A 24,923-nucleotide genomic window follows, 5' to 3' on the forward strand; every position below is an offset into this window, starting at 1 on the left:
AGTCGTCCGCAAGATCAAGCACGATTTACGACGCGTGGCGAAGCTTTCTTGAGACTGCCAGAAGTCAAGTTCGAGCCAAGTTAGATCTCTGCATTCGGGGGTAAAGTTTCTTTACTGTAAGCCACATTGTTCTGATCAGGAAGTACAGCCGGATGAGGATGCAACAGAAAGAAGAAAAGAAATCTAGTCCTCCATGGATATAAAGTACGATAGTATGAACAGCTGTGGCAACTTACCACACCTTCTTGTGTCCTCATAGTCAGAGACTCCTCATAAAGAAGCAGGTTATAATGAACTAATGAGCACGTCTGAACTTTCTCTTCCAGCTTCTTCATAACAACTTTAAAATATACATGTCGAAATACATATAGTTTTCCAAAGCTTGAACTACACGTCGAAACCATCCAAATAAACTAACTGAATATTCCTACAACAATGAAACATTCAAACATTCTTTTTTTTCCACTAGCTATACGAGAGTGGAATCAACTGCACCCACCTATCACAAACACCAAATCACTTTCTGAACTGACTAGTACAATTGAAGGTACTGAAGGACTAAAGTTGCCCTAACGACATGCTATGCCACCCCCTCCTTCAGAATCATTGTTGGTTGCCTCTTCGGGGAACTGCTATTGCTTATTTTTTATTTTTATTCTACTATTTATTTGTCATTTATTTATTATTTTATCTTGTTTTTACAGAGTTATTTCCCTTATTTCTTCCATTTTACAATAGTGCAAATGCACTGCCTATATTTATGCAACCACTCTTGCATTTTTGTTACTGTAACCCCTTCCTCTTTGTTTCTGCATTCATTATATTTGTATTAATTGTATATTTGCTTATTTGTAGCACTTTTCTATTTTTGTCTTGACTTAGTATTGCCCTCCTGCTATGCTCTCAGTTGAGAGCATCGGCATTGAAAATAACAAAAATAATGATAATGGTGAAGTGATCACCACTCTCAATGAAATTCCCATAGAACATCCCACACGCACTCATGCAATATCAAGCAAGCCCTTACGACCATTTTGATGCATTCAAACTGGCCAAAGCAGTAACAGCACCTTCTAGCTATCGGTACAGTCTCTAGATACCAATTGTTACAGTGCCCGCACGTTGTAGGCCATACAAATGACATTGATGTTAGGTCCGTGCTGCTTGCACCCCAAGCTCCCAGAGGAATCCCCCGATGTCACGAATGCACCCACCCCGGAAAACATGACGGTAACCAGCTGAGCTGTCCACATGGCTCGCCACGTCCCAGCCGTTTGCCAACTTGGCCAGAGTGTGGTTCGACAGTTCCCACAGCACGTCCAGAGACGATATGTTGGCCAGTTGCCGGCCATCAGCATCCCGCACAACAAGCTCCACCTCTAGGGGACCACCAATGCTTGGTACCTGCCACAAAAACATGAGCATTAGAAGAAAATTCAACAATCTTTTTTTTTTGGCATCCTTGTTTCAGTCAGGCTGTTTGAGCTTATATTGAACAGTCCTAATTTCCCCGGCGCTGCATTCGGGCTTGAAGGAAAATTTTGAATGGGTAGGCTTACTATGTCTTAGCATAGATGTTACCTGCCTGTAGCATAGACGTTACCTGTCTGATATAAACCTATTTAGTCGCAGGCCGTGTTCTCAATCAACTGAATTTGTACACCTTGTGGGGATCAGGGCAAGGCCCGTCACCTGTGTGCGAAGGTTCGCCTATTCCTTTTTCACACGCAACGGGACAGAGTGATGGCCGAGCTGTCAATGACCTGTCGTTCTGCCCCGGAAAGGCCGGTCAGTGATTTTCCACTGGCCGGTTGCCAAGAAAGCGCTTCGCACTGCTGGCCATGAATGCATAACTGGCATGACAGGGAAAGCGAGCAAACAAGAGGCCGCTTGGGGACCGCACAGGATGCATATAAATTTGTTTTCTCCCAATCACCAGACCCTTTGTATGGGCACTGCTCGGACTTGAGCTTGTCTGTGGAGCCTTGCAGCTTTGGCGGGCACGCTAGGCCGAAGGGTGCTGCCTTGTGCTCGTGCGTGGTCACACTACACCAGGACGCACTTGTAGGAGACTCCTCAAGATCAGAGAGGTTGCCCTAACTCTCATGAGCAGATCTAATGGCCACCGCGAAAGTATGTCGCACAGCCACGAAGACACTTTTCCCTTAGCAGCATGTCACGAGGAGGCAGCCTCCTGCAGTGACATGCTAGCGGCACCCGTTCTGTGCTTTCGTCCTTGTAATGCGAGCTTCTGCAATACCTGTCACAGTCACTCTTATAAAAACACAGAGATGCAGAGGGTCATGAAATAAAAGGCACAAAATGGCTAGCTTGTATCTACTGTCATCTTTACTTCATGCAAGATGACTGTGACCAGTGCAAAAGCAATATGTACCACACACACGGGGACACACAAACAAGAAATTAATATATATATGAAAGAGAAGAAAACAAAACATTTCTTGTGCAATGTAAGTGAAGGAATGGGAAAATTTCTCTCGCAGCTTGGTGCCCTGAATGCACGACATTGTTCTGATGACCTGTATTCAGAGTCAGTTCTGGGGAGACCAGATGCCACGAGGCAAATGATGATGATGATGATGATGATGATGATGATGATTTAGTGCCATCCCCTTTGGAACGGGGCAGTGACAAATAGTGAAATAGGCTGCTTGAGATAGCCAGGTATGTTTACACATGCTTTTCTTTATAGCATTTCTGATACATCTCCACATCTTTTTTCTCTTCCTCAGAACTTAATAACATAATCTACCTAGTTCTGGGGGTCATTGCCTTCCCCCCTGGCGCACACCCATGGCTTGGTATGACAGGAATGCCCCATGAAGCACTTCTAGACATAAAAATAACATTAAATACGAGCAGCCTGCATAAACGCACTAGCTGTAGGCGACTGCCCCGGAGATGTAACAAAACCTTTGCCCGCCAGTTATTGCACCTCTAGCCACACTCACCTTGTTCTCCGGGCATGACGCCGACGAACTCAGCCGAAGTTCCACAGATGCAGGTACGGCACATGCAAACCTGCACAAGGAAGCACATGGCTGAGCTCCTTACAGCTGATGCTGCAATTCAAGGAATGAAACATGGCGATGGTTGATTGATTGGGCTCGATGCATAAAAAAGGAAAATGGGCTTTTGTGCACTTCGCCCTCCTTGAAATAAAACCACGGCAGCAGGGTAACAAACTCGTAACCTCGAGGTCAGCAACAAAACACCACTCGCACTCAGTCATAGAAGCAGGGGCGGAACATAACTGTAAAGTGTGCAACCTAAACAGCGCCATGAAAATACCGGATGAGTGCCACCACTAAGAAAAGGGAATCTGCTCTTTGCATGAGGTAACTTCCCACGTTGCAAGACCATGATGAAAGGCACAGATAATCTGTAGTCGTGATTAATTCAGACAGATAAAACAATTTTCGCTGACCTGCCTTACTTTTGGTGCACCCTGAGATTGCTTCGGTAATTCAAGCTGGGCCTTCAAAAAATTCCAGCTCTTTGCTTCCCAGTTCAGTGTTGTACAGTTGAACCTCAGCATAATGAATAAACTGAACATTACTCATTAAATCTAGAGTGTTTCTCAACGAAACAATGGTAGCGACGTCACCTTCAAGTTCTCGCACTAGCTCCCCATGACGTCATGAAGTTTGATGGCATCTCAGGTAGCACTGTTCAATTTTCACTGGTAGAGAAGGGCTGCATTTTATTCTAAAGGAGCCAATGACTGAACTTTGCAAGAACTACAGGTGCACCTCAATACCTCAAAGAGGAGAAAATATATTGAAATCAACGACATCACAATGACATACCTGCGCCGAGTTTTTGGCGCAAAGTTCAACAAATGTAACTTGGGCCTTCACTTGAGGCCGGGCACCCTAACCACTGCACTGTCACTCAGCATTGGTACCTGGCAACTTGTGCCAGATTTTGTAGCACATTACGGAGAGAGGGTGTTGGCATACGTGCATGTGTTGTGGATGACACAGCAGGCAATAACGCAGCAGTGGAAGAGGCTTGTGAATCGCAAAGAATGAAAAATGGAATGAATGGACAAATGTATGTAGCAAACCCATTTTACAAAACCAGTTTCTGAACTTTTACATACTGTCGCAGTAAGTCCATTACAATAACACAAGGCGGGTTACAATATAAACAAGGCTGCAAGCTCTATTCCTAACTTTGAACATACACTAAAACCTCATTAATTCGACAATTCGGAAAATTGATAATTCAGGCTCGTCCTCTGGTCCCAGCAGGCGCATGCATTATTTAATGCAACCAATTTGTCATTAATTCGGACATACTTGGAGGCCCATCGGTTAATTTGGACAACTCTAGGAGCTTAGCGAGTCCTGCAAATGTGCGAGGCAAAAGAGCTAAAACGGTGCTAGCGTCTAACTGAAACGAAGCAGCAGAGTCCACATCCCCATAGTCATCTGTGGAAATCGTACGTGACTGACAGCAATGCCAGAACGCTTCGTGCCTATTTGTGCCTTTAAAGCCTCTATTCTTGTGTTTACCGCCGCACATAACACCATGTTGGCCACGTGCCTTCAAAACTGCATAGTCGCGGTCCATGATTGCGTCGACAGCATCCGCGGTATCGTCTGCAGTTGTTGCGGCGGCAAATTGTAGTTTCGTTTTGACGCAGTGCAAAGCTATTGAGGGTTAAGAGCACTGGCTACATTGTGATGAACAAACGGTCTGTTGGCAACCAGCCCACTGGGGAAAAAATAATCTGGATGTGTGCATTGTAGTGAAAAGCATCTCAAATGAAGGTGCTTGCCGTGGGCGCATTGCGAAGGAAATCGTGTGGCCATCGCGCCTGCAAGCCAATCAGCCATCGCCCCTGCAAGCCAATAAGCCATAAGATAAAGAGAACTGCAGCTTCCGCACTGCTTTTGAGCAAAATAGAAACAGGATTTGCTCATTCATTGAGTAAATAAAGGTGTGTTGACGTAGAAAGCATGTGTTTATTGTGTTCTTGATACCCTCGATAATTAAGACATTTGATTAATTCTGACTTTATTTTTTGGTCCTGTGAAATCCAAATTAACGAGGTTTTACAGTGCAACAAAATGCCACAAATTTTTTGGCTTAGTAAAGTGCTCTAGAAGTAAGCTTCTAGTACTTCTCCCACAACATTCTCTTATCTAACCAAATACATGGATCAAATTTGTTATTGCCCCCTTGCAACCTGCCACATGGCTTTACTAGCATCAGCTGGTAAACCTGCACTGTCATACCTGCCAACCTGCGAACTTTACAATTAATACATATCAAATGCACATGACAAAGGGGTGGAGAGGCCTATGACACGCACATTTTAAATCTTTGCCTTGAACACATGCCTTTTGTTAGATATATACCCACTTTATTAATGATGATTTACCTTTAACTGCAGCACAGAAACAGAAGGTAACTTGGCACAGCAGAGGCTGACAGGTAATGTTTTTTCGATCACAGTGAACTATTGATTGACTTTGCTGCTGTCCACTTCACCTGCTTCAGGAACTTGTCTGAATAAGCTTGCTCTAAGCTAGCACTGCTGCGCGCCAGCGCAGGTACCATTACAATCTCTTTATCGCTAACATATTTGTTTTGCAATGGCGTGCCACCCCACCTTTCAAAACAAGAGCTTGTCTGCAAACGGAATTTCTTCTATAAAATCATAGAATAAAATCAAGAACATGGCCAAATTCGTAAACACAAAAAATTCTAGGAGTCTGCAGGTGTGCGTTGTTGTGTCCCAAATATTTGTTCCAAAGCCTTGTGTGGCTAACTCCAAGCTATGACAGGGAAGCTCAAGGTGACGATTATTTACTTATTATGATTTATTAAATAGAGGGGCTTAGCATGCAAAAGGTGCACAGCAAGTTATGAAAGATGATGTTGTGGAGGGCTATGGATTAATTTTGACCCTCTGGGGTTCTTTAACCTGCACGCAAAGCAAGATACACAAGTGTTCTTGCATCTGCCGCCACGAGTCGAACAGCAACTTTGCGCTAAGCAGCACAGCTCCATAACCACTGAGCCACTTTGGCGGTTTGCGATATGACAATGACTTATGGACCGCAAAACCACAAAACAGCTCTTGCCTGATGGAATTCTGGCTGGTGGCTGGGCGCAGCAAGGTGGCCGACGCATTGTTGCCCACTACGAGCTTCAGGTCCTGCACCAGTAAAAAAAAAAAAAAAAAAAAGAATCCAGGGCACAAGCCGTTCTCAACTTAGAAATGATATGCAGCCCAACATAGGGTACAGACAAAAGTAAAAAAATAATAAAAAAAATAACAAAAGTATGACACTTTTCACCAATATATACATATAGTATAAGAAAAGCTAGAAAACACTTAATCTGCATCTAAACTGCAATTTAGGAATCCAAGGGGGCATAACAGATGTGTACATAGAACACATATGACTGGACAAACATCAACTTCCAATATGAGTTTTATTCAGAATATAATCACTAAGTACAGCCAACTGTTGAATACTCACAGTGAAAATGCTGTAGAAACAAACAAAACACCCATGCAAAATAAACTACTATACAGCATGTTATAAAAGACCTACACCCAGAGATTTACGTAAGAAAAGCTGTTCCTTATCAAGGAGGGGTGCAGACTACATGCCGATACAAGCACGGAGGCAGAAAATTCCAGAACTGCCAAGTTCCCCAGCGATTCCAGCATTTCTTTCTTTTTTTTTTTTCTACATCTTCGTTCTTAGGGGTAGAAACCTTGTCTCATGTTTGAGCCATGACTAGCTGGAAGCAAGGGCTCCCTGAATTTGCAATATTTTCCTCCTGTCTTGTTTGCACTGCATATTTTCATTCTCCCTTTCCAAACCTGCCTTAATCCACTCACCGTTTCACCGAGTCCCCGACACAGCACCCGAAACACGTGCAAGTCTTCTGCGAAGGAAGAGGGATGCTTGCATGAGAACCTCCCTTTTGCCAGCCCCGTACATCAGATAACTACACTGAATTGAATTATGGGGTTTAACGTGCCAAAACCACTTTCTGATTATGAGGCACGCCGTAGTGGAGGACTGCGGAAATTTTGACCACCTGGGGTTCTTTAACGTGCACCTAAATCTAAGTACACAGGTGTTTTCTCATTTCGCCTCCATCGAAATGCAACTGCCGTGGCCGAGATTCGATCCCGCGACCTCATGCTCAGCAACCCAACACCATAGCCACTGAACAACCACGGCGGGTTAGATAACTACACTAAGCAGGTGACCCTCATAACCCAAGTAATCAAATAAGCCTTCACATAAAGGTGCCCAAAACAAGCAGAGTGTTCAAATCTAATATTCTTACTGAAAGTACAGCTTGCTATATCTTATACATATGTTGTAAGTTGTATGTTACATCTTAATACATATTTTGGAGAGATGGCTGAATTTATCCGAAAATATTCATTCATGGGGCTTAACACCCCCAAAAAAATCTCTGGGGTTAAAGAGACTCTGTAGTGGAAGGTTGTGGTTCTTTTACTGCACACTCAAAGCTCGGAGCTCAAGATTTCAAAGTACTGAGAAATAATGGCCAAAAACTGGTCATCATCACTGATCAAAATCCTATTTTTGTGTTAAACAGCGACAAAGGATTTTGTGCTGCTTATGTAGCCTGCGAAAAGTCAGTTTCAAACAAAGTGCGGCACTCATGGTGAACCTGAAATCTGATTATACAAAACGACTCGTAAATATGAGAATGTGCATCCGCACCTGCCGCCTACTGAACTTCGAAATTCGAAAAAAAAAAAAAAAAAAAAGCTCAGAATCAACACGAGGAGGGAGGAATGGCATGTACTTTTTTTAAAGCTTGCCCTGAGTGCACACATTTTCTGGGATAGATACGCGCTTTATTAAAGGGACACTAAAGGTTACTATTAAGTCAACGTGGACTGTTGAAATACCATCCCAGAAACCTCGAAACGCTTGTTTCGTGCCAAGGAGAGACTTATTTTAAGAGAAAATGCGTTCTGAAGCGTCCGCGTACCTCTAGCGCAGTTCAAATCGCCCGCCCTCCGATCGAGGAGAACTGACATCATGGTCTCATAGTGACGTTGCGCCATCGGTGAGTAGAACGGCGTCCGCAGACGGCGATACGGCTTTTCTGCGCAAAACGCGAACGCGCGGCCAGAAACAGAGCCAAGACAGAGCCGACAGCAGAGCGAAAGCGGGAGTATGGTGGCTAGCGGAAGGAGAATCGAATTACGTCCCACGTTACGTCCCACGGCACACGGAGAGTCCGTTTTCGTTAAACTATAGGCTGCAGCGAGCTCGCAGCGTGGTCGGCGTGGTCTATGAGAAGCGACGAGCCTTTTCGCACTCGCAACAGGGCATAAAAATGTGCGAATCGACGCAAAACTCGGCCTAGAAACGTGCTTCGCCACAGCCAGGGCTCAATACGACCCAAGCTGGCACGACCCAGATGTCGTTTCCCGCACCGCCACCAGGCGCCGCTACTATACCTCACACTCCAGCGCAAGACGCCCATAAGCTGGTACCTCATTCTATGACGCTAACTTCGACGCTCGTCGCAATGGACCCTGACACCGACAGATTGGCTCGCGATGGTGGGCTCAACTTCAGCGATTTGAGCACCGACGAGCGCGACCTGCTTCTGAGGGCTCGCACTGCCGGCGTCGTTGCGTACTACGACGGCGGCCTCGACACCGGCTCTCCGGAGCGGGAAAGCAACGAGGGCTTCCCACGACATCACATGGACGTGGCATTCTCGCTGCTTGTTCCAAATGAAAGTTTCGCGAGCAGAACCCTCACAGCACGACGCGATAACGAAACTACTGAAACTCCAAAGCGTGCGCGGCGCAGAGTCGAGCGAAAACGAAACCTTTCGAACACCCATATTACTGAAGGGTAACGTCAAAATGTTATTTTTTCCTAGAATCGAATAGACGTAGACAAGTAGCATTTCTTCCGGCTTATAATCGAATGAAATGACCTTTTTAATACGAGTAGTTGAGTATTAGTAACACAAATTATGAGGAGACCTTTCGTCATCGGGCTAGTACCGGAATGTCGCTGGGGGGTCTCAAATCGTGTCATGCATTTACCTCAATTTCTCGGTTACTAAAGCTCTGTTCGCGATTATATTGACGCCTTAGACGTTCTAGAACATTGCTCTACCACTTTAACTTGAGTTTCTGGTAACCTTTAGTGTCCCTTTAACAATCATTTAGCTTCACACGTAGCTCAGAAGCAGCAGCAAAACTGGATCAGCAGAGAACTGACATTGTTTTTAGATCAGTGACTTTTTTTAGTGATTTTGCTGCTGCTGATTTTGTCTGCTATAGAAATTTGTACGAATAGAATTGCTCATAGCAGGCACCCCTTCGCTGTGCTTTCCTCATCAGGAGACTTCCAGGGTGGTATAGTCATAGACAAAGGAGCGAAACATTTTGCCAACAGATTTGCCAATAACAATGCAAAATTGTAAAATCCTCAAACAAGCACAAATTCATACTTAACAAAAATTTGTACTTCACAATAATTCGAGATATCTGACGGTTATGTATAGGGTCGTGCACTCTTAAGAGAAACGTGCAACGGACGAACTCCTTGTACATGCACGCTGAGAGCCCAAGGCAAAGGCATAATGCCATGCCAAGACAGCATGGCACCATGTAAGCTGTCTTACAGCATGTTCACTATTGGAGGTTATGTAATCTCGAGTTTCAGTGACCTATTGGAGCGAGAAGCATATGAAGCATTTGCTTGCCACTACCGGTGCTTTTCCTGATAGCACCGTCCCAGTGGGACGGTGCTATCACCTGTGGGGGCGAAGTACACGCAAAAGCGTGGCTGGGTTCGCTTAATTCGCACCGCCGAGTAAATATCATTGACGTACGTGGCATGAAACCGTATCATCCGTCACTGACTGCCAAATTTATCAAAATGAATTTTCTCATTCAAATTTGCTTTTTTTTTTAGATTACCCGATAACTCGGAAAATTCTGCAGCCCCTTTGTGGAAGAAAAATTGATCGGTAACCGTACTTATTTGCATAAAAGGTCAAATTTCAATAGAACGAAATTTCTATATAACGAAGCAAATTGCCGATTTTACCAACTTCGTTGTAATGAGGTTCAACTGTACTTGTTTACCAATCCAAGCAGTTTGTTGTGCCGCGTGCCATAAAACACTCGGCATTTCACGAAAGTTTACATAAAAGACAGGCGTTCGGGCACCGCGATTCAAGCCCGGCTACAGTGCCAGTATCAGGCTAGGCTTTGCGCACACTGGCCGAGTTGCAGACGACATGCTGCGCCTGCGCAAGTATTTCTTCTGGCAGCCACACGAGGCGCACCGGGGAGCGCGGCTTTTGAGCTCGAAAGCCAAGAATCCCAAAGCCACCCTAATACTGCATCCACCCATCCTGCATTGGTCAACAATCACAAGAACTGCCACTAAGTTAAGCTGCATTAGTAAATTACACTCTTCTAAATAGTAAAATGGCCCCCTTTACTGTGCAGTGCCAATCTGCAGAATCATGCTTGCACTTCTTTAATACAGATATGGATGCAAATTACTTCATTATAAGAATAGCACTTTTACTATAAATATCAGACATAACGAAGGTATTTAAGTGTTGGGTGTGACTTCATTATAGTGAGGTGGGTCTGTATAGAATGACATAGGGAAGTTTGGAGTCAGAAATAAAAAAGTTTAGACAAATCCACATACAGCCCCATCCTTCCCACATTTGTTCAGCTACCATGCCAGCCATGCATGCAGACACAGTAGCGCTACATTTATTGTAGCAATTTTGGTATTCAAATGTATGAGTTCACTTGCTTGCCTTGAGCAACACAGTTAGGGTTTACACAACAGAATTTGCGCACCCCACTCCTTCGCACAATACCATTTTCGCATGCCACCGCAGAAAGATTACTCACTGTTTTTGTGGAAAGGATCCATGAGGCGCATGATGGTCACTGGGTCAGCAGCGCTCGGTGACACTGCGCGATATGAGAGCACAATCATCAACGATCACCCATATGTTTGATGGAGCACAGCCACACTGTACCCATGAGCGCACAAGTTTTCAAAAACTTTCAGTTTGATTACAAAAGATTGTCTAAAAGATAAGTTATTTGACATGCTAAGCGATCAGCAACAGGTCCCGTTGTATGATTTTGGCATTCAAGAGAATTGCTTGCACAGCAGGATTCACTAGAGAAGTGTTTAGTCAAGGCATGGGTCACCATCCAGTTTCCAAATGCTAGGGAGTTACTTGAGAAATGCAGAATATCCACCATGCAATGGACTGTATGGAGGGCATGTGATTTACAGACAGCAATAAAAATGGTGTCCGAAAGTGGTGGCAATGGTCAACGGTGCATCCAACGGAACAGTGGAGTGTAAACAAATTTTCACTCTGTGAAGCTAAAGTTTGCTGGCTTCAGAATTCTTCCTTGTTTAGGAGCTCTAATGTCACCTCTGTGTAAATTTGATACATTGAACTGCAAATTACTGCTCTATGCACCACTTCATCATGGGGAAGGATGATGGTTGGCCACGATGGCTATTGTGTTGTCCAAATTGGATGAGTATTTGTTTCCTTGGTAAAAGGACCGCATGTGTTGACAAGCTGAGAAAGCATTCTAGGCTAAATCCTGCACTGAGCCATTAGAATCTGGATGCGAGAAAAAGCTCGACATGTACCGTCCATGTGAGGATAGTATCTATTCATGTAGTCATGTTATGCACTGTTCAGCACGGAAAATGCCGATTTTTTACATCATGTGGAGATGCAGCTGCAGTAAGACAAAAGCTGCAGCCACTTACATTGCACGCGGTGGCCTGTAGGCAGCAAGGGCCAGGGCCGGGGGCCCCCCTCAAAGGCCACCTCCTTGTAGGACCCATAGGCAACTGCAACACTCTTCACTGGGTGTACAGCCTGCACGGGAGGACAGCAAATCATATGCTTAAAACAAAACATGGGGAAGTCAAAGATTGATGGCTGATTTCAATGACAGGTTCAGAGCCCTTATTAAGCACTTTTTGCTGCTCCTGTCAAAACGACTGCTTACGTCACAGATCAAAAACTGCTGCCAGGTCAGGGACATGGCACACAGCACTCGAGACTGCACGAAAGCCAGCTGGGTGGACTGTAACTCCAGAATACTCAGCAAGTTTTGTGAGGCACTTTTGCTGGCACTTTTCATGATAGGGTCGTGCCACTGCAGGCGACACTATCAGCCGTGGAGGCAAAGTGGACGTGAAAGTGTGGCTGGCTTCGCTGAGGTGATGCTTGTGGGGGCCAAATTAACCGAAGTGACATGCATTCGAACGAAACAAGTTCGCCTTCCGTAGCAATGTGTGCTTTTGTTGCTGGGACTTTCCAGTGGGTTCGGATTAAGTGAGAAGCCTAATTAACAGAGGTCATATTAATGGGATTTGACTGTATCTTGCCGGTTGGAATTGATGTACCCAACGGGCACTAAATGCCATTTTTGCAATTTTGCACTACTGCGCTGCTGTTTTCTTTTCTGGGATGCACTCTTTCAATGCGCATCCTTTATTGTCAACAGTGCAATGAACTGTGTTAGAGCCTCGAGGCCACCGATACTGACCTGCAGGGGCTCGTAGCAGCCAAGCAGCAAGGTGGATTGCAACGTGCCGTAGCTCAGTTTCAGGCGTGCGTGCCCAGCGGCTTGGCACTGCACCCGAACACTCGTGCAGCCACGCCCTACGGGTGGACCTCCTCGCACCACGTCTGCACCACCCAACGAGCACGGCAGTCAGCATCTGGCAAGACACCGACTTCCTACAATACTAGTGTCACAAACATCCGGCACCACTCTGTGTTGAAGAAAAGTCGTGGAGGTAAATCAGAAACAATTACCAAGAGAGCGCCCCAAAAAAACATAAATTGAAAAGATGCAATTTTTACTAAAAGTACCTAGAGGAAAAATAAACGAATCTAAAATTTAAAAAGAGATATGTGCCTTGCTCCTGGCTTGCAACGTCTGTAAGATAGACTGTTCCAAGAAAAAAATTAAACAGATTTGATGGCTTCAATTTTATCCATATTGATGCCCATACTGCATGGGCAAGCCAAGGCTTCACAGGTGTGACAAAGGGTTTGCACCTATGGTGCAGGGAGCATTTGTTTTTTGACCCCTTGCAGCTAGCGCTTGGTTTCTTCATTTCTGCATTCTTTAGGCTCTTGAAGCAATGACTGTCAGATTTGAGAACATTCACTAACCTTCTTTTGCTGAATTATTGTGCCTGATCAGCTTCCCTCTGTAAGCAAGTTGGCCTAATCATGTACCTTGCACTGATGCTGGAGCCTCTGCATGCATTCTGCAGTATATTATAGTACAGAATAATGACATATGCACAGACTGTGTTCCCACAGTAAGATATCAAACCTGTCTAGACACTGTCAAAATCCATGATATTAGGGTAAACCAGTAAAATAAATTCAGGGCAGCATCGCCACCTCTCTTCCGTTTTTGAATCTTCTATGGTTTACCAAGCTAACTCTCGCAGTAAGAGTGGCCAATTGGCTAGTGAATAAGTGAAACTTACTAATATTCTTCTTCATTGTCCATTAAGCACACTAAGAAAACTGCACAGAGCAAAGAGGAGCAAAGAGAAGCAATGCAAGCAATGCAAACAGCTGGTGTCTCACTCCTAACCTAACGAATGAAACCACGGGTGCTAGCGGCAGCCTACCTGGCACAGGTTTGAGAACTCCCTTGTCCAGAACTTCAATGGCAAGTGGCACCTGGCTGCAGTTGTCAAACAGCCTCAGCTTTTGGTTCTCGGCTGCATTGAAAATGGCCACGCAGGCAATGTTGTACAGGAAGCAGAGTCATGACTAAAAGACCTCACACTACTTCACGGCCTGGTGCAGGGATCTCAAACATGCAGCCAATGTGCCAACGTGCAGTCTGCAGGCCTAAAGGAGTGCGTCGCTGCATGGTGAACATCACGGACAAAAGGACAAAAAAAGGAAAATCTTTGTGCTGTCCTGTCTGCGCTGTTCACCGTGCTAATTACAAGCCAGCGAGCTCAATTTCGTACTCTCCAAAGTGTTACTGGTCCTGTTTGAACTTGCAAATTAGGAACTAACAAGTTTAAATGTTCAAGCCTGCAAGTTTAAATGTTTAAGCCTGCAAATCTGTAGAACAGTTGGCCGTGACCCACATGGCCAGGCCCGTGATTGTTCATCTCCCTTCCTCACTAATTCGTTTTGACCTCAGCTATCTCTAGCTCAACTTGCCCAAACATGCCAATGTGCAGTCAGCACGCTATGTGCCATGTATGAAGCCCAACGCCTGGCACGAGCGTTAGGTCAAGCATAGGAGTCATAATTCCCCAGATGGCCCAACCAACTCCTCACACTCCCCTTCTTCTAACTTTTCTAAGCATCCCACAACTCCTATTCTTCTGAGCACAAAGAAGGGGCTCATGACTGGCTACGTGCCATGTACAAAATCAGATTCTGAATGTAACTGTGATACATTCCCGGCCTAGCACATTACAGATTCAAAAGCATGCTGTTCCTCTCACTGATGCAATGGTAGCATGAAAGGACTTCCACTTCCATGTCAGTGAATGAGGCACAGCCTCGTACAGCTAAAATGAATAATGTGGTCAGCAGTTTGTCCTGCCCTTGTCCTAATACGCTTTGTTGGTTGTTCGATTTTCCCTGATACTGTTTTCGTAATGCCTCCCTTATTGATTGCACTGAATGGTGCCTGTAAGATGTGTTAAATTAAACACAAATACAGTCAAATGCCTTTACACCAAAGTGCTTGGACCTTCAAAATCCGTTGTTATACAGGTCCCTTCATTGCAAAGGTTACGCGTCGTACCACTCACAATGGGCCAAGCTTAGCACGTCAAAATACAAGAAAATGTTTATTTAACATGTATTCAAGAGCGATTTAGTGAAATAAATTGCAATTTTTTTGTGCACGCTACGTCTGACAAAATTTGCTACTGCAACCGACTTTACTGCACCGAGGTTCATGGCATGTTTCACGGCAGACTATGGCAGCGACGAAAGGTCAACGCTGCAGATCGTCAGATGCTGCTATTGCATCCTTTGCCATAAAAATTCTTGGTTCATTTTCAATCTCTTTATCACTGCTGCCTCCATAGACACTCGAGTCTTCTTTCACCCTAGATGGCTTTAAAGATTTAGAGTAACTGAATTTGGATAGTTGGTATTGCTTCCCAATTCAAAAAACGAAAACAAGGGGGAGACACGAAACAACAGGACTGTTCCTTCCTCCTCATACTGAGTATTAACTGACATTTTTTTTATTGCCAAAAAGAGTTTTATAGACACCGAACTTCTTGCGCAGGCTCGCCGTAATTACACACCCTCACCTCACTATACAACAAAACACACCTGCATCAAAATAGATATCGGAATGATGGCATGCATTTACGGCAAGTATGCATGAGAAACTTGGCTTTTCTATAAAACACTTGCTTCCTATAAAAAAAAGAAACGTCAGTTGACAGTCGGCACTTGGTCCTGTCATTTCGTGTCTCCCCTTCATCTTCGTTGTTTGCACTGTAGTAATTATGTTTTAAAGATGTTGTCGGTTGTCACTTGTGATTACGCAATCACGTCGTCATAACTACGGTGCCATCAGCTGTTGCACCCACAGCTGTGTTACAACAAGAAACGTGCGAGTTGAGCAATTTGTAGCAGGACTTTACAATCGCTGACATCAGTGCATTCATCAAGTGCATCGTTAGCGCTGCCATTAGTGCTACCGAGCAGAGCACAGCTCAGTGGTAACACTGCTGCATGGAATTCGTTGTAAAGCAACAGATCAGGCATCAAGCTATCTAAGTTGATTCGTTGTAGTGGTCTTCATTGTACAGCTGTGCACAATGTGTATGAAGGGTAAGAATTCGGCCGGAACATAATCAACCCTTCATTAACAGGTCACTTCATTGAGGTGTTCCCATTGTAAGAACATCAGACTATGCAAGAAAACCTCGTTCATACATTTTGGAAAAAAAATAAACCTCCGGAAAAGATGTACTAACTGTAAGAACGTACAAGCCAAAGTGACAAGAAGATTCCACAGACTCCAAATGTTGTTGACATCTACGTAATACGAAGCATCGCGCAAATCGTTGCAGCATGAGACACAGACGTGCCAAGCCGATTGGAGCTCAAGCAGCCCCCAGGTGTACGTTGTCATTTTCCTTTTGCCTATTGTTTCAACACAGCGGCAGGAAACCAAAACGAAATTGAACAGGTGGGCAAGGCTGGAATATGATGCCGGCAGAGTGATACAATGCCATTAGAGAATACAATGCCACCAGAGCTTCCTTCGTAGTGCATATGAGTAACCACCTATTGCGTACAGCACGCATCCAACGGCACTACGCCAGATGCACTGTAAAACATAGGTGGAGATGCTTACCGTAACAGGGTTGGCGGCGCTAGCTGTGAATGCGACATGCAATGACCTGCGAGGAGATTTGCTGGCACTGGACAAGGAAACTGAGCGCATGCCGGCATATCCATGTGACACAGGCGGACGAGTACTGCGGGAAGCTGCAGTGATGGGTACCTACTGCTCTCGATCACACGTGCCTCACGCCTTTTCTTGTTCACGTGGGATCTAGTAGCTGGAAAATGTATCCATGATCGCAATTTGGTGATGTACAAAACCGGTGCCGAACGATTGTTTTCTGGGGACATACTGACTGGTAAAAAAGAAGCAAAGCTGTATTGGGTTGTTTTCTCGCGTTCGGGATTGCAAACGTTGGCGCCTGTAAATCGTACAAAACTGGATCGTACCAACAAGGTTCTACAATAAACGAATAAATAAATTCACACTCACGATCACGACCATGCATAGCAATGGCCACCTTCAGGTCGCCGGCGGGTAGCTCCGCCTCGAGCGCAGGAGCACCATGGGCCTCCAGCTCGACGACAGGGACGATTAATATCCGCACAGTAGCAGGGGTGAAGTGGCTGTCGCGTGCCACAAGGTGTACCTGGCCAGGACCTCCCCGAGTTATCACCGTGGCTGATGGTCCCAAAGTGGGGCCCTCGATGGTGGCCCATGCTGGTGCTTCTTGGTCGAGCTGCCATCGCACGGGAGCTCCAGTGCCTTCGTAGGCGTGTGCTTCTACAGTGTACACTGGCTGCTCCTCGGGCTCCCAGGGCAGCCAAACTTCGTCAGGTTGCACTACCAGCCGGTCTTGGATGGACACTGACTGCTCTCCCGATGCCGTGGCTGGTGACAGCGACCCGTCCTAGGAGTCAAAATTATAAGGTTAACCCTGTGAGGGTCGAATTTTTTCTGCAATAACTGTGGCCCTGGGGCCAATTTTTCAAATTTCAGTAATGGGAGGTGATTGGAAATTTATGAATACAGCAAAAATTTATTGCAAGCAATATTTGGTCTGAGAAATGCTTTACTTGCACCAATAGTACACACGCAAATGCTGTACAGTAAGAAATTGAGAAGAATGGCTAGTAAAATTTATGGCTATTGAGGTGTTGTCACAAAAATACATTTCACCAGAAGAAACTTATCAGAAATGAGTCGGAGAAAGAAACAACCGCATGTGGCCATACCAAAATCCCGACTGCAGACACCCCAGTGTATAGGAATATGCGAACAGCAACTGACAGGGGAACAGCAACTCAAGGCAAAGAAGAAAACATTCATTGTGCTAGTGGAAACGTAATATTGACGGTAGTAAAAAGCCATACCATCGCCTCCATGCAAGCCTTAGAGGTAGCAGACGACGCCCGCACAACCATGCGATCGAGCACTTGGAGGTAAACAAGCGCGAGTTGAGCGCACAAGTGAGAAGAAATCCAATTTCAAATGACTTTAGGCGACTCCATAAAGATGATAGCACCTCTTAACAACCAGTGGTGCCGAATTTGGGTGAAATATCAAACATGAGATTGGCACCGTAAATGAACGTCGAAATTCCTGAAAGGGTTAAACATCCCAAAGCAATATACGAGCTATGAAGCACACCGTAGTAAGAGGGCTACAGATTAATTTTGACCACCTGGTATTCTTTAATGCGCAGAGACACTTTGGATTTGTTTGGAACTAGAGCTTTTTATTACACGCCCAGCGCATGTTAGACAAGCAATTTTTGAATTTCACCCTCATCAGCACGTGGCTGCCATGACTGGGATCGAACTCGTGATCTCGAGCTCTACAACGCAACGCGCTAGCCACTGAGCTCCAGTGGCGGGTCGTGGTGAGCAGCAGGGTGCCATCGTTATCGAGTCACAGCAGCAGGTTCAAGTTTGGAACCAAAGCACCACTTTCTGTGGGTATGCCAGCAGCATTACAAAATTTCAGAGAGGAAATAAGGTACCCTGTTCAAGTTCCTCTTCCACCCTGCACAACTCACCGGTTGCCGGCAACCCACAAGCTCTGCCCGAATCACGGTGCGGCCGGACAGAAGGGTGCGCACCAAGTGAAGTGTGCCGTTTTCCGTGGAGTGGTCCACCTTGAAATAGTCTGGCGAGAAGTGCACGTCCACATTGAGACCCTGCAAGAAAAGCAAAAAGAAAGATGTTGTTTCAGTGATTACAATCGAAACTGATGACAGGTCAAGAATGACAGGACAAATGCCCTTTGGAGGAAGCCGGTATTCATCCGCAAGATAAGTCCCTGTTGCCCATCCGTCCCATCACAGAATGAGCAGATGTGCGCTTGCATCTGTTTGTCGTACGCCAGCCGATCATTGTCCCTCATTTGTGTGGTGTTGGGCACTCTTTCACAGCTGTCATGCAACTTCAGCACACTCAGCTGGGTGATTACCGCACAACATTCAGGACGAACAGCTTGTCATCTACCGTCGTGCCATTCACAAGCGTATATTCATGTAACCTACTCAGCACTTCCATCGTGAGGTTGTCACCTGGCCAATTTTCCAGCAGCAGAGCTGGTTCTTCCCTCGCAGCGCCGGCTGCCAGTTTTTCAGTTCTGCCCAACTCGGCACATAACAAGCTGCACCACAAATGCACTGAACCTGAATGCAAAGTTTTCCAGTGGAACGAAACTAAAACCAGAACGAAAAACATTTCATTCTGACGCCCCGGTTCACAGCACATTTCCATTAAACCTTTACTGACGGCCCGTATAAATACCCCCCACACATTTCTTTTTCCACCTGAATATGCAAAACACATTGAGAATAAGCATGATCAACAAAAATCAAAATCTTTTGCCGAAACTTTTTCAGAAATAGGGCGACCGGCCAGGCAGAGAACTGGAAGTAGGTTTCACCCCAAGTCATCTGCAGCTTCACTTGAAATTAGTAGACAGCTCTCATCAGGTCTAACCCATAGGTGCACATTTCATTTGTGTGTCACATGTGTGACGCCCCTGCAGCCGGAGATCTTGCACTGGTCTGTCTCCTCTGGCCATGCTCTCGAAAGAAAGCGAGTCGCGTGCCAAACTTCATCCTTGTCCCGTGTTCCTGCTCTAGAGCAACAAATAATGCCTGCTGCCTGTCCTTCAATGTTGGCCGAAGACATTCGGCCAGAAACCTTGTACTCAATACCAAAACTCAGCAAGGAAAACACTTTTTCTGGTACGTGTGTTGCCAGCAGGCAACACTCGTCAATAAAGGGTTGAACATCAAACATGATCTTTCCTATGCGTTTTCTGGCTTCGTTGTCTGGCTCTTATATGGCTGCGACCAAAAAGAAAAAAAAAATCAGGCCCTTTGAATCTCCTCATTCTCATTCATCGAATGAGAATAAGCAGATCAAAGCAGAGATGTACATTTTACATCATTTTGCATGTTTGTTCAGATGTTTTTCTGATGTCCCAAAGCTAAATTTCTTTCTTCAATGCATTGCCGTGAAAACGAGACAGCCTACTCTGTAGCATTAATCTCCTCTTGACCCTCCTTCTAAATACAACACCTCCGGAGAGTAGTCAACCTGCACACTAAAAAAAAAAGTTAAGTTCTGCCGTATTATGTGCCAAAACTACTATATGGTTATCGGGCACAGTAGAGCCAGCAGGGAACAATTGTGGCAGCCTACCTCACTGGCGTGGATCTGATGATGCTGCTCATCAAAAAGCTGCACCTGCACCCAGTACCAGGCATGACGCTCAAGCATCCAGGCATCTCCTGGGGTCACAGAGAAGCCTGCAAAGTATAGTACAGGTGTGTGGAGGGTAAAAGGTGCTTGCAACGTCCTGGATGGGCCAACTGTTGCCCAACATTGAGTACAACAAGGTGCAACACGCGACACAAGCTTGGGTGGCTTTACTGGTTGCCGTCTCCTATGTTTTAATTTCAAGCCTGTTCATAACGAACTAAAGAGAAATGCCTACCAGTTCAATATTTGTACCACGAGCACGACAGACTAATACAACAGGAACCACTTTGTTAATTTGTTTACTGTAAGCCCTGCCTTACGGTAGGCCCTAGCAGAAGGGGCATTTGGAAATGCAACTTGCAAAGAAGCTTACAGCAATGAAACATGTAGTATACTTGCAATCCAATGCAGTACATAGTAGTAGTACAGCTATAACTGCTTTTGATATAGTTAAAACTCACTTTCTAGTGCTTTCCATGAATCTTTTGTTGATTCTATTTTGAAATATCTTCAAAAACCAAATGCTGAAGAAAGAATGGGGTCAAATGAACATGCCACAGCGATGATGCTGCCAGCCTGCATTCATATTGTACTAATCTATTGCAGCCCCTAGTCCGGCAATTAACAGTTTTAGTTTAATGTTACCCTAAAAGCGAGGTTGAGGCAAGTAGCGTTACCATTCCGCAAACAAGCTTTGCAGAAAGGGAGTTTTAGCATAGCGTGATTGTTTACACCCCGGAAACGCTATTCAATTACGCTAATTTTTGCATACATGGTGCACATTAGTGATATTTACCTATTCCCCTAGCATTGTATGTACATGCATGCAAAAAGCCTGAGAAACAGTGCATTGACAGCCAGGAGCGCATCACATTTGTACTTTCCACGCCTGCTGATCCATGGCGAAATCGGTACAAGCCTCCCATCCATGGCCTCCGAGATCACCCCTATCGAAGGCCCTGTGCTGTCGCACTTAGCTCTCAACCTCACCGATAGGTGGCGCTACCATCCCAGCAGTTTCTTTTGTTAGGCTTAGAAGCATTCAAAATGAGAAGCAATCTAAAAACTTCACAAAATTAGCCATAATACTTTGTCGTTAAAGCGGCCTGTAAATAAGAGGAAGGTGTGCTAGACTAAATTGCACGAGCAAATTGAATTCTACAGCAGCAACACCAAATTCATTCAAAGCGGGCGGCCAGGACCACCGCTATGTTGCCAAGCTACTTATGGGAACGACACATAGCCGGTAACGTTAAATCTGAAAATGGCGTTATGGGTCGCATCACGTTCTGCGCATGCATATTAGGATCCCGCTATTTTGCTAAGCTCACTATTATGTTAAACACACTAACCTGCCCAATGGCATTCCAAGCCGCACTGGCTGCTTGCACTATTTCTTTACTGATTGCATACATACTACTATGGCCAGTCTATTCTGATTTCATGCCTCCTCATTGTCACATGCACTTAGTTTTTGTTATAAATTTCTTTTTGCACTCATTTGTTTTCATCCACTGTGTGCCTTGTGATGCCTGACCACTACGCATGTGCAAGCTGTGTTAGTTTGTATATATATTCACACATTTCATTACAATCTTATTGAAAGCCAGCGCTTCATCTTGTCTCATTCATCCTCAGCTTGCGCTGTTCAATTCAGTACGAATCACCGACATGCATAATCATATATTATGTTACATAAAGAACACTACAGAAGTTTCTTTTTTTTTTTTTACATTCTATCTTCATTGAAATGTGGCCACGATGGCCTGCAATCACACGCGCAACCTTGTGCTCAGCAGTATGCCATAGTCGGCAAGCCATCGTGGCCCCGCTGCTAAAAACAATAGCCTCCACGACACAAACGCCCCAGTGGCATCAATGCTATTTCTTGTTTACAAAACTGCCTATTTTGACAGGAACAAGCAAGTTTCCTCACGCAAGTAGCTTGGTTTGACGACGTGCACCTCAGCAGACGGCTGACGGCCATCCACGGACAGGTCTGGAAGCTGCTGTTAAGGAGTCATGACTGGCCAAGAAAGTTGTGCAAGGTCGGGGGAAGGGGCGAGGAGATACAAGTTGCCAGATGAAGTTGTCAGCTGCTTAAAACAACGCTAACAAGCAATTTCTTTTTTACTAGACATAAGAGGAAATTTGCACAACATGAAAGCTGACATCTGCGGTCCAGATAACATAATAGTATTGAGGCGCAGGAAGTTGACCAAGCTGCTTCAAATAAACAACGAGAAATGTTTCTCAAAGAAAACAAGCAGAAATGAGATCACTGCCCTGTGCATGGCACACGAAAAACTATCTTCACCACACAGTGTTACAGTATTTACACGTATATAACACGGGATTTATTTCGAAATTCGTGGTCTCAGAACATGCCTCGTGGTGTATTCGGGTTTGTAACACGAATATAACACAGCTTTTTCTTTTTTTTTTCTTGACGTGATAAATATGTCACCACTCGCTTTTTCGCGTTAATTTGCGACAACACTTTGCAGCAACGATGTACAATGCCCTTCGGCCATCCACTATTTGGCACTGTTTCCCGTTTCTATAGTAATAATTCCCATATAATATTTTAATATTTTTTATAATAATATTTTTATGTTTCTAAGACACCAAAAGCTCCATAGCATTATATTCGTGGTCACATTATTTACAAGCAAATACGGCAGTCACACAACCTTCTCTAAAAAGGTTGTAAAAAAAATCAAAATCATGCAGTTTAACATCCCAAAGTAAGCACGGTTTACAAGATGTCTTATACTCCAGTCAGATGAGCAAATTTAGGGACACTTTGAGTGAGTGAACTCTGCCTTTAGTGTCCCTCACATGTCAGAATGAAAGGTCAAGTGCTGTCAAGTGCACTTGCCAGCGAGTGCGTTCAACAAACTCGATTGACTGTGCTGACGTGTGTAGCCTCTATAGCAGTGCTTCAAGAATGTTTAAAAAACGCTCACGGCAGAGTCAGCACTAATTCTAAGATCACATTTTTGTGGTTTCAGATGTTATGAGCGTCTTTACGGCATCAGTGAAGCCATAATAACCTTGAAACACTCATTTTCGGTGGAATCTGCCATTTTGACTCTGGATTTTGGTTACGTTGCATGCTTGTATTGACTCAAAGCAAATGAATGTGTTAACGAGATAATGATATTCTTATTTTTTGTTACAAACTTCTTGTAAGTAAGCATTTCTTTTTGTAATAAAAAGAGTAACAATTTCTAACATTCAAAATGCCAAGAATCCCATCAAGCTCTACTTCTATATCGTCATTGTCATCAATGCCAAATGACACTTCGTTTTACCATGTAGCACCATACCACCAAAATGACACTTAGCGAAACAAAGCGCGCTCGCTCGAAGTGTCACTAAATTTGCCCATCTGGCTTGGGCATTAGTGAGGGGCTCTAGATCAAGTTAGAGCACTCGGGTGTATGTAATGCGCACCTAAATCTAAGTGTACAAGTGCTTTTGCATTCCACTGCCATCAGAATGTGGCTGCCACGGCTAGGGAACTAGGTTTGTTAGTGATAGGTATCACTGCTATCGCACACATGGCATCACTTCCCTGTTGGCATCTGACAAAAGAGCAGCGACAGGAAGGGTGGGACGTTTAATCATTTGCTGCCAGAAGAGGGTTCGAGGAGCGCGTATACATTGCACAATTTTTTGCTTGGACGTAATTTATGGTAGTGCCCAATCACTCATTGGCTGGCATCTATGTGCTGTCATGCGGTCTATGACGTCCTTGATGCCAGACCGAGCGAAAGCCTATGGACACCAGTCATCAAGCGTGATGGGGGCAAAACCGAGGGGGCTTTGAAAGCCACAGGAGAGAGCAATCTTCTCAATCAATCGATCAATTAATCAACATTTATGTACAGTTTGCAGAAAAAAACTGAGGGTGGCATGAGAAAAGCAGTGTTACAGCAGTGCTCAGCAAGCCTCGCCCCCATTCAAGTCAGCAGCATACACAGACAAATATAAATGCAGTTGAACCTCGTTATAATGAAGTTGAAAGGGAAGCCAAAATTCATTACTTCGTTATGCCGGCTATTAGCCTTTACTTCCGTAATATGATCAATGGTATGCACAACTTTGAACATGCAATGAATACTACGGCTCTGCGGCCGCATATGCAATGAAAATTCAATAGAACAACAGCAAAAGACTCTCCGGCATGTGCATCACGTGACGTTTTAGCACCCGACACAGCAGCTGTTACAACAGCATCCTTATGCTCCAATTATGCGTGTGCGAATTTTCTAATACGAATTGAATACAAATACTTAGCTCCAAATATAGAATAATTATATGCACATGCATTTATTAACATGTTGAGATAACTTGTAATTCTGAAACATTGTCAATGTTAAAAAACTAGGCTAGTAAGCTGTTATACTGAAACATTGTATATTTGGCTTATGTTACCTTGGAAAATTTTGTAATTTCCAACTAGCTGTCCTAGCCAACCTGTGCCTTATTAAACTGCATCAAATGCCCATAATATTGGAGGCATTTGACCCTGTGCCAGACCTCACTCACTGCATTTGCTGTCAGGAAATAAGTTCAGAATTGAGGATGCACTGCAAAGAAGAAAAAAAGAAAAGAAAAACAAAGAAAAAGTGCATTCTCGCTGTTCGCAAACCCGTGCCCCTTGCTACTGAGAGGCAGGCTTTTCCTCACAATTTAGACATTTAGTGGCCAAGTATACTTTACAGGCCAAATTTCGCTAGCAGCATGAAATCGCCGCAAAATTCAGCATGAAGTCGGCT

The 24,923-nt window shown here is 44.6% G+C and overlaps 1 protein-coding gene across 1 annotated transcript in view; it reads right to left on the minus strand.

Moving 5' to 3' along the window:
* LOC142560323 (nuclear pore membrane glycoprotein 210-like) overlaps positions 1 to 24,923 on the minus strand; it is a 73,388-nt gene that overhangs the window by 29,093 nt on the left and 19,372 nt on the right. The window contains exons 7-18 of the mRNA XM_075672323.1: positions 22,073 to 22,135; positions 20,077 to 20,183; positions 18,429 to 18,569; positions 16,883 to 17,300; positions 13,737 to 13,829; positions 12,629 to 12,771; positions 11,841 to 11,952; positions 10,949 to 11,011; positions 6,890 to 6,936; positions 6,120 to 6,193; positions 2,973 to 3,042; positions 1,215 to 1,404 (exon numbers count right to left, since the gene is read on the minus strand). Of these exons, the coding sequence (XP_075528438.1) occupies positions 1,215 to 1,404; positions 2,973 to 3,042; positions 6,120 to 6,193; positions 6,890 to 6,936; positions 10,949 to 11,011; positions 11,841 to 11,952; positions 12,629 to 12,771; positions 13,737 to 13,829; positions 16,883 to 17,300; positions 18,429 to 18,569; positions 20,077 to 20,183; positions 22,073 to 22,135 (1,521 nt within the window). The remainder of the gene's footprint in view (positions 1 to 1,214; positions 1,405 to 2,972; positions 3,043 to 6,119; positions 6,194 to 6,889; positions 6,937 to 10,948; positions 11,012 to 11,840; positions 11,953 to 12,628; positions 12,772 to 13,736; positions 13,830 to 16,882; positions 17,301 to 18,428; positions 18,570 to 20,076; positions 20,184 to 22,072; positions 22,136 to 24,923) is intronic.

Source organism: Dermacentor variabilis, chromosome 10 (assembly GCF_050947875.1).
Source record: "Dermacentor variabilis isolate Ectoservices chromosome 10, ASM5094787v1, whole genome shotgun sequence".
Lineage (NCBI taxonomy): Eukaryota > Metazoa > Arthropoda > Arachnida > Ixodida > Ixodidae > Dermacentor > Dermacentor variabilis.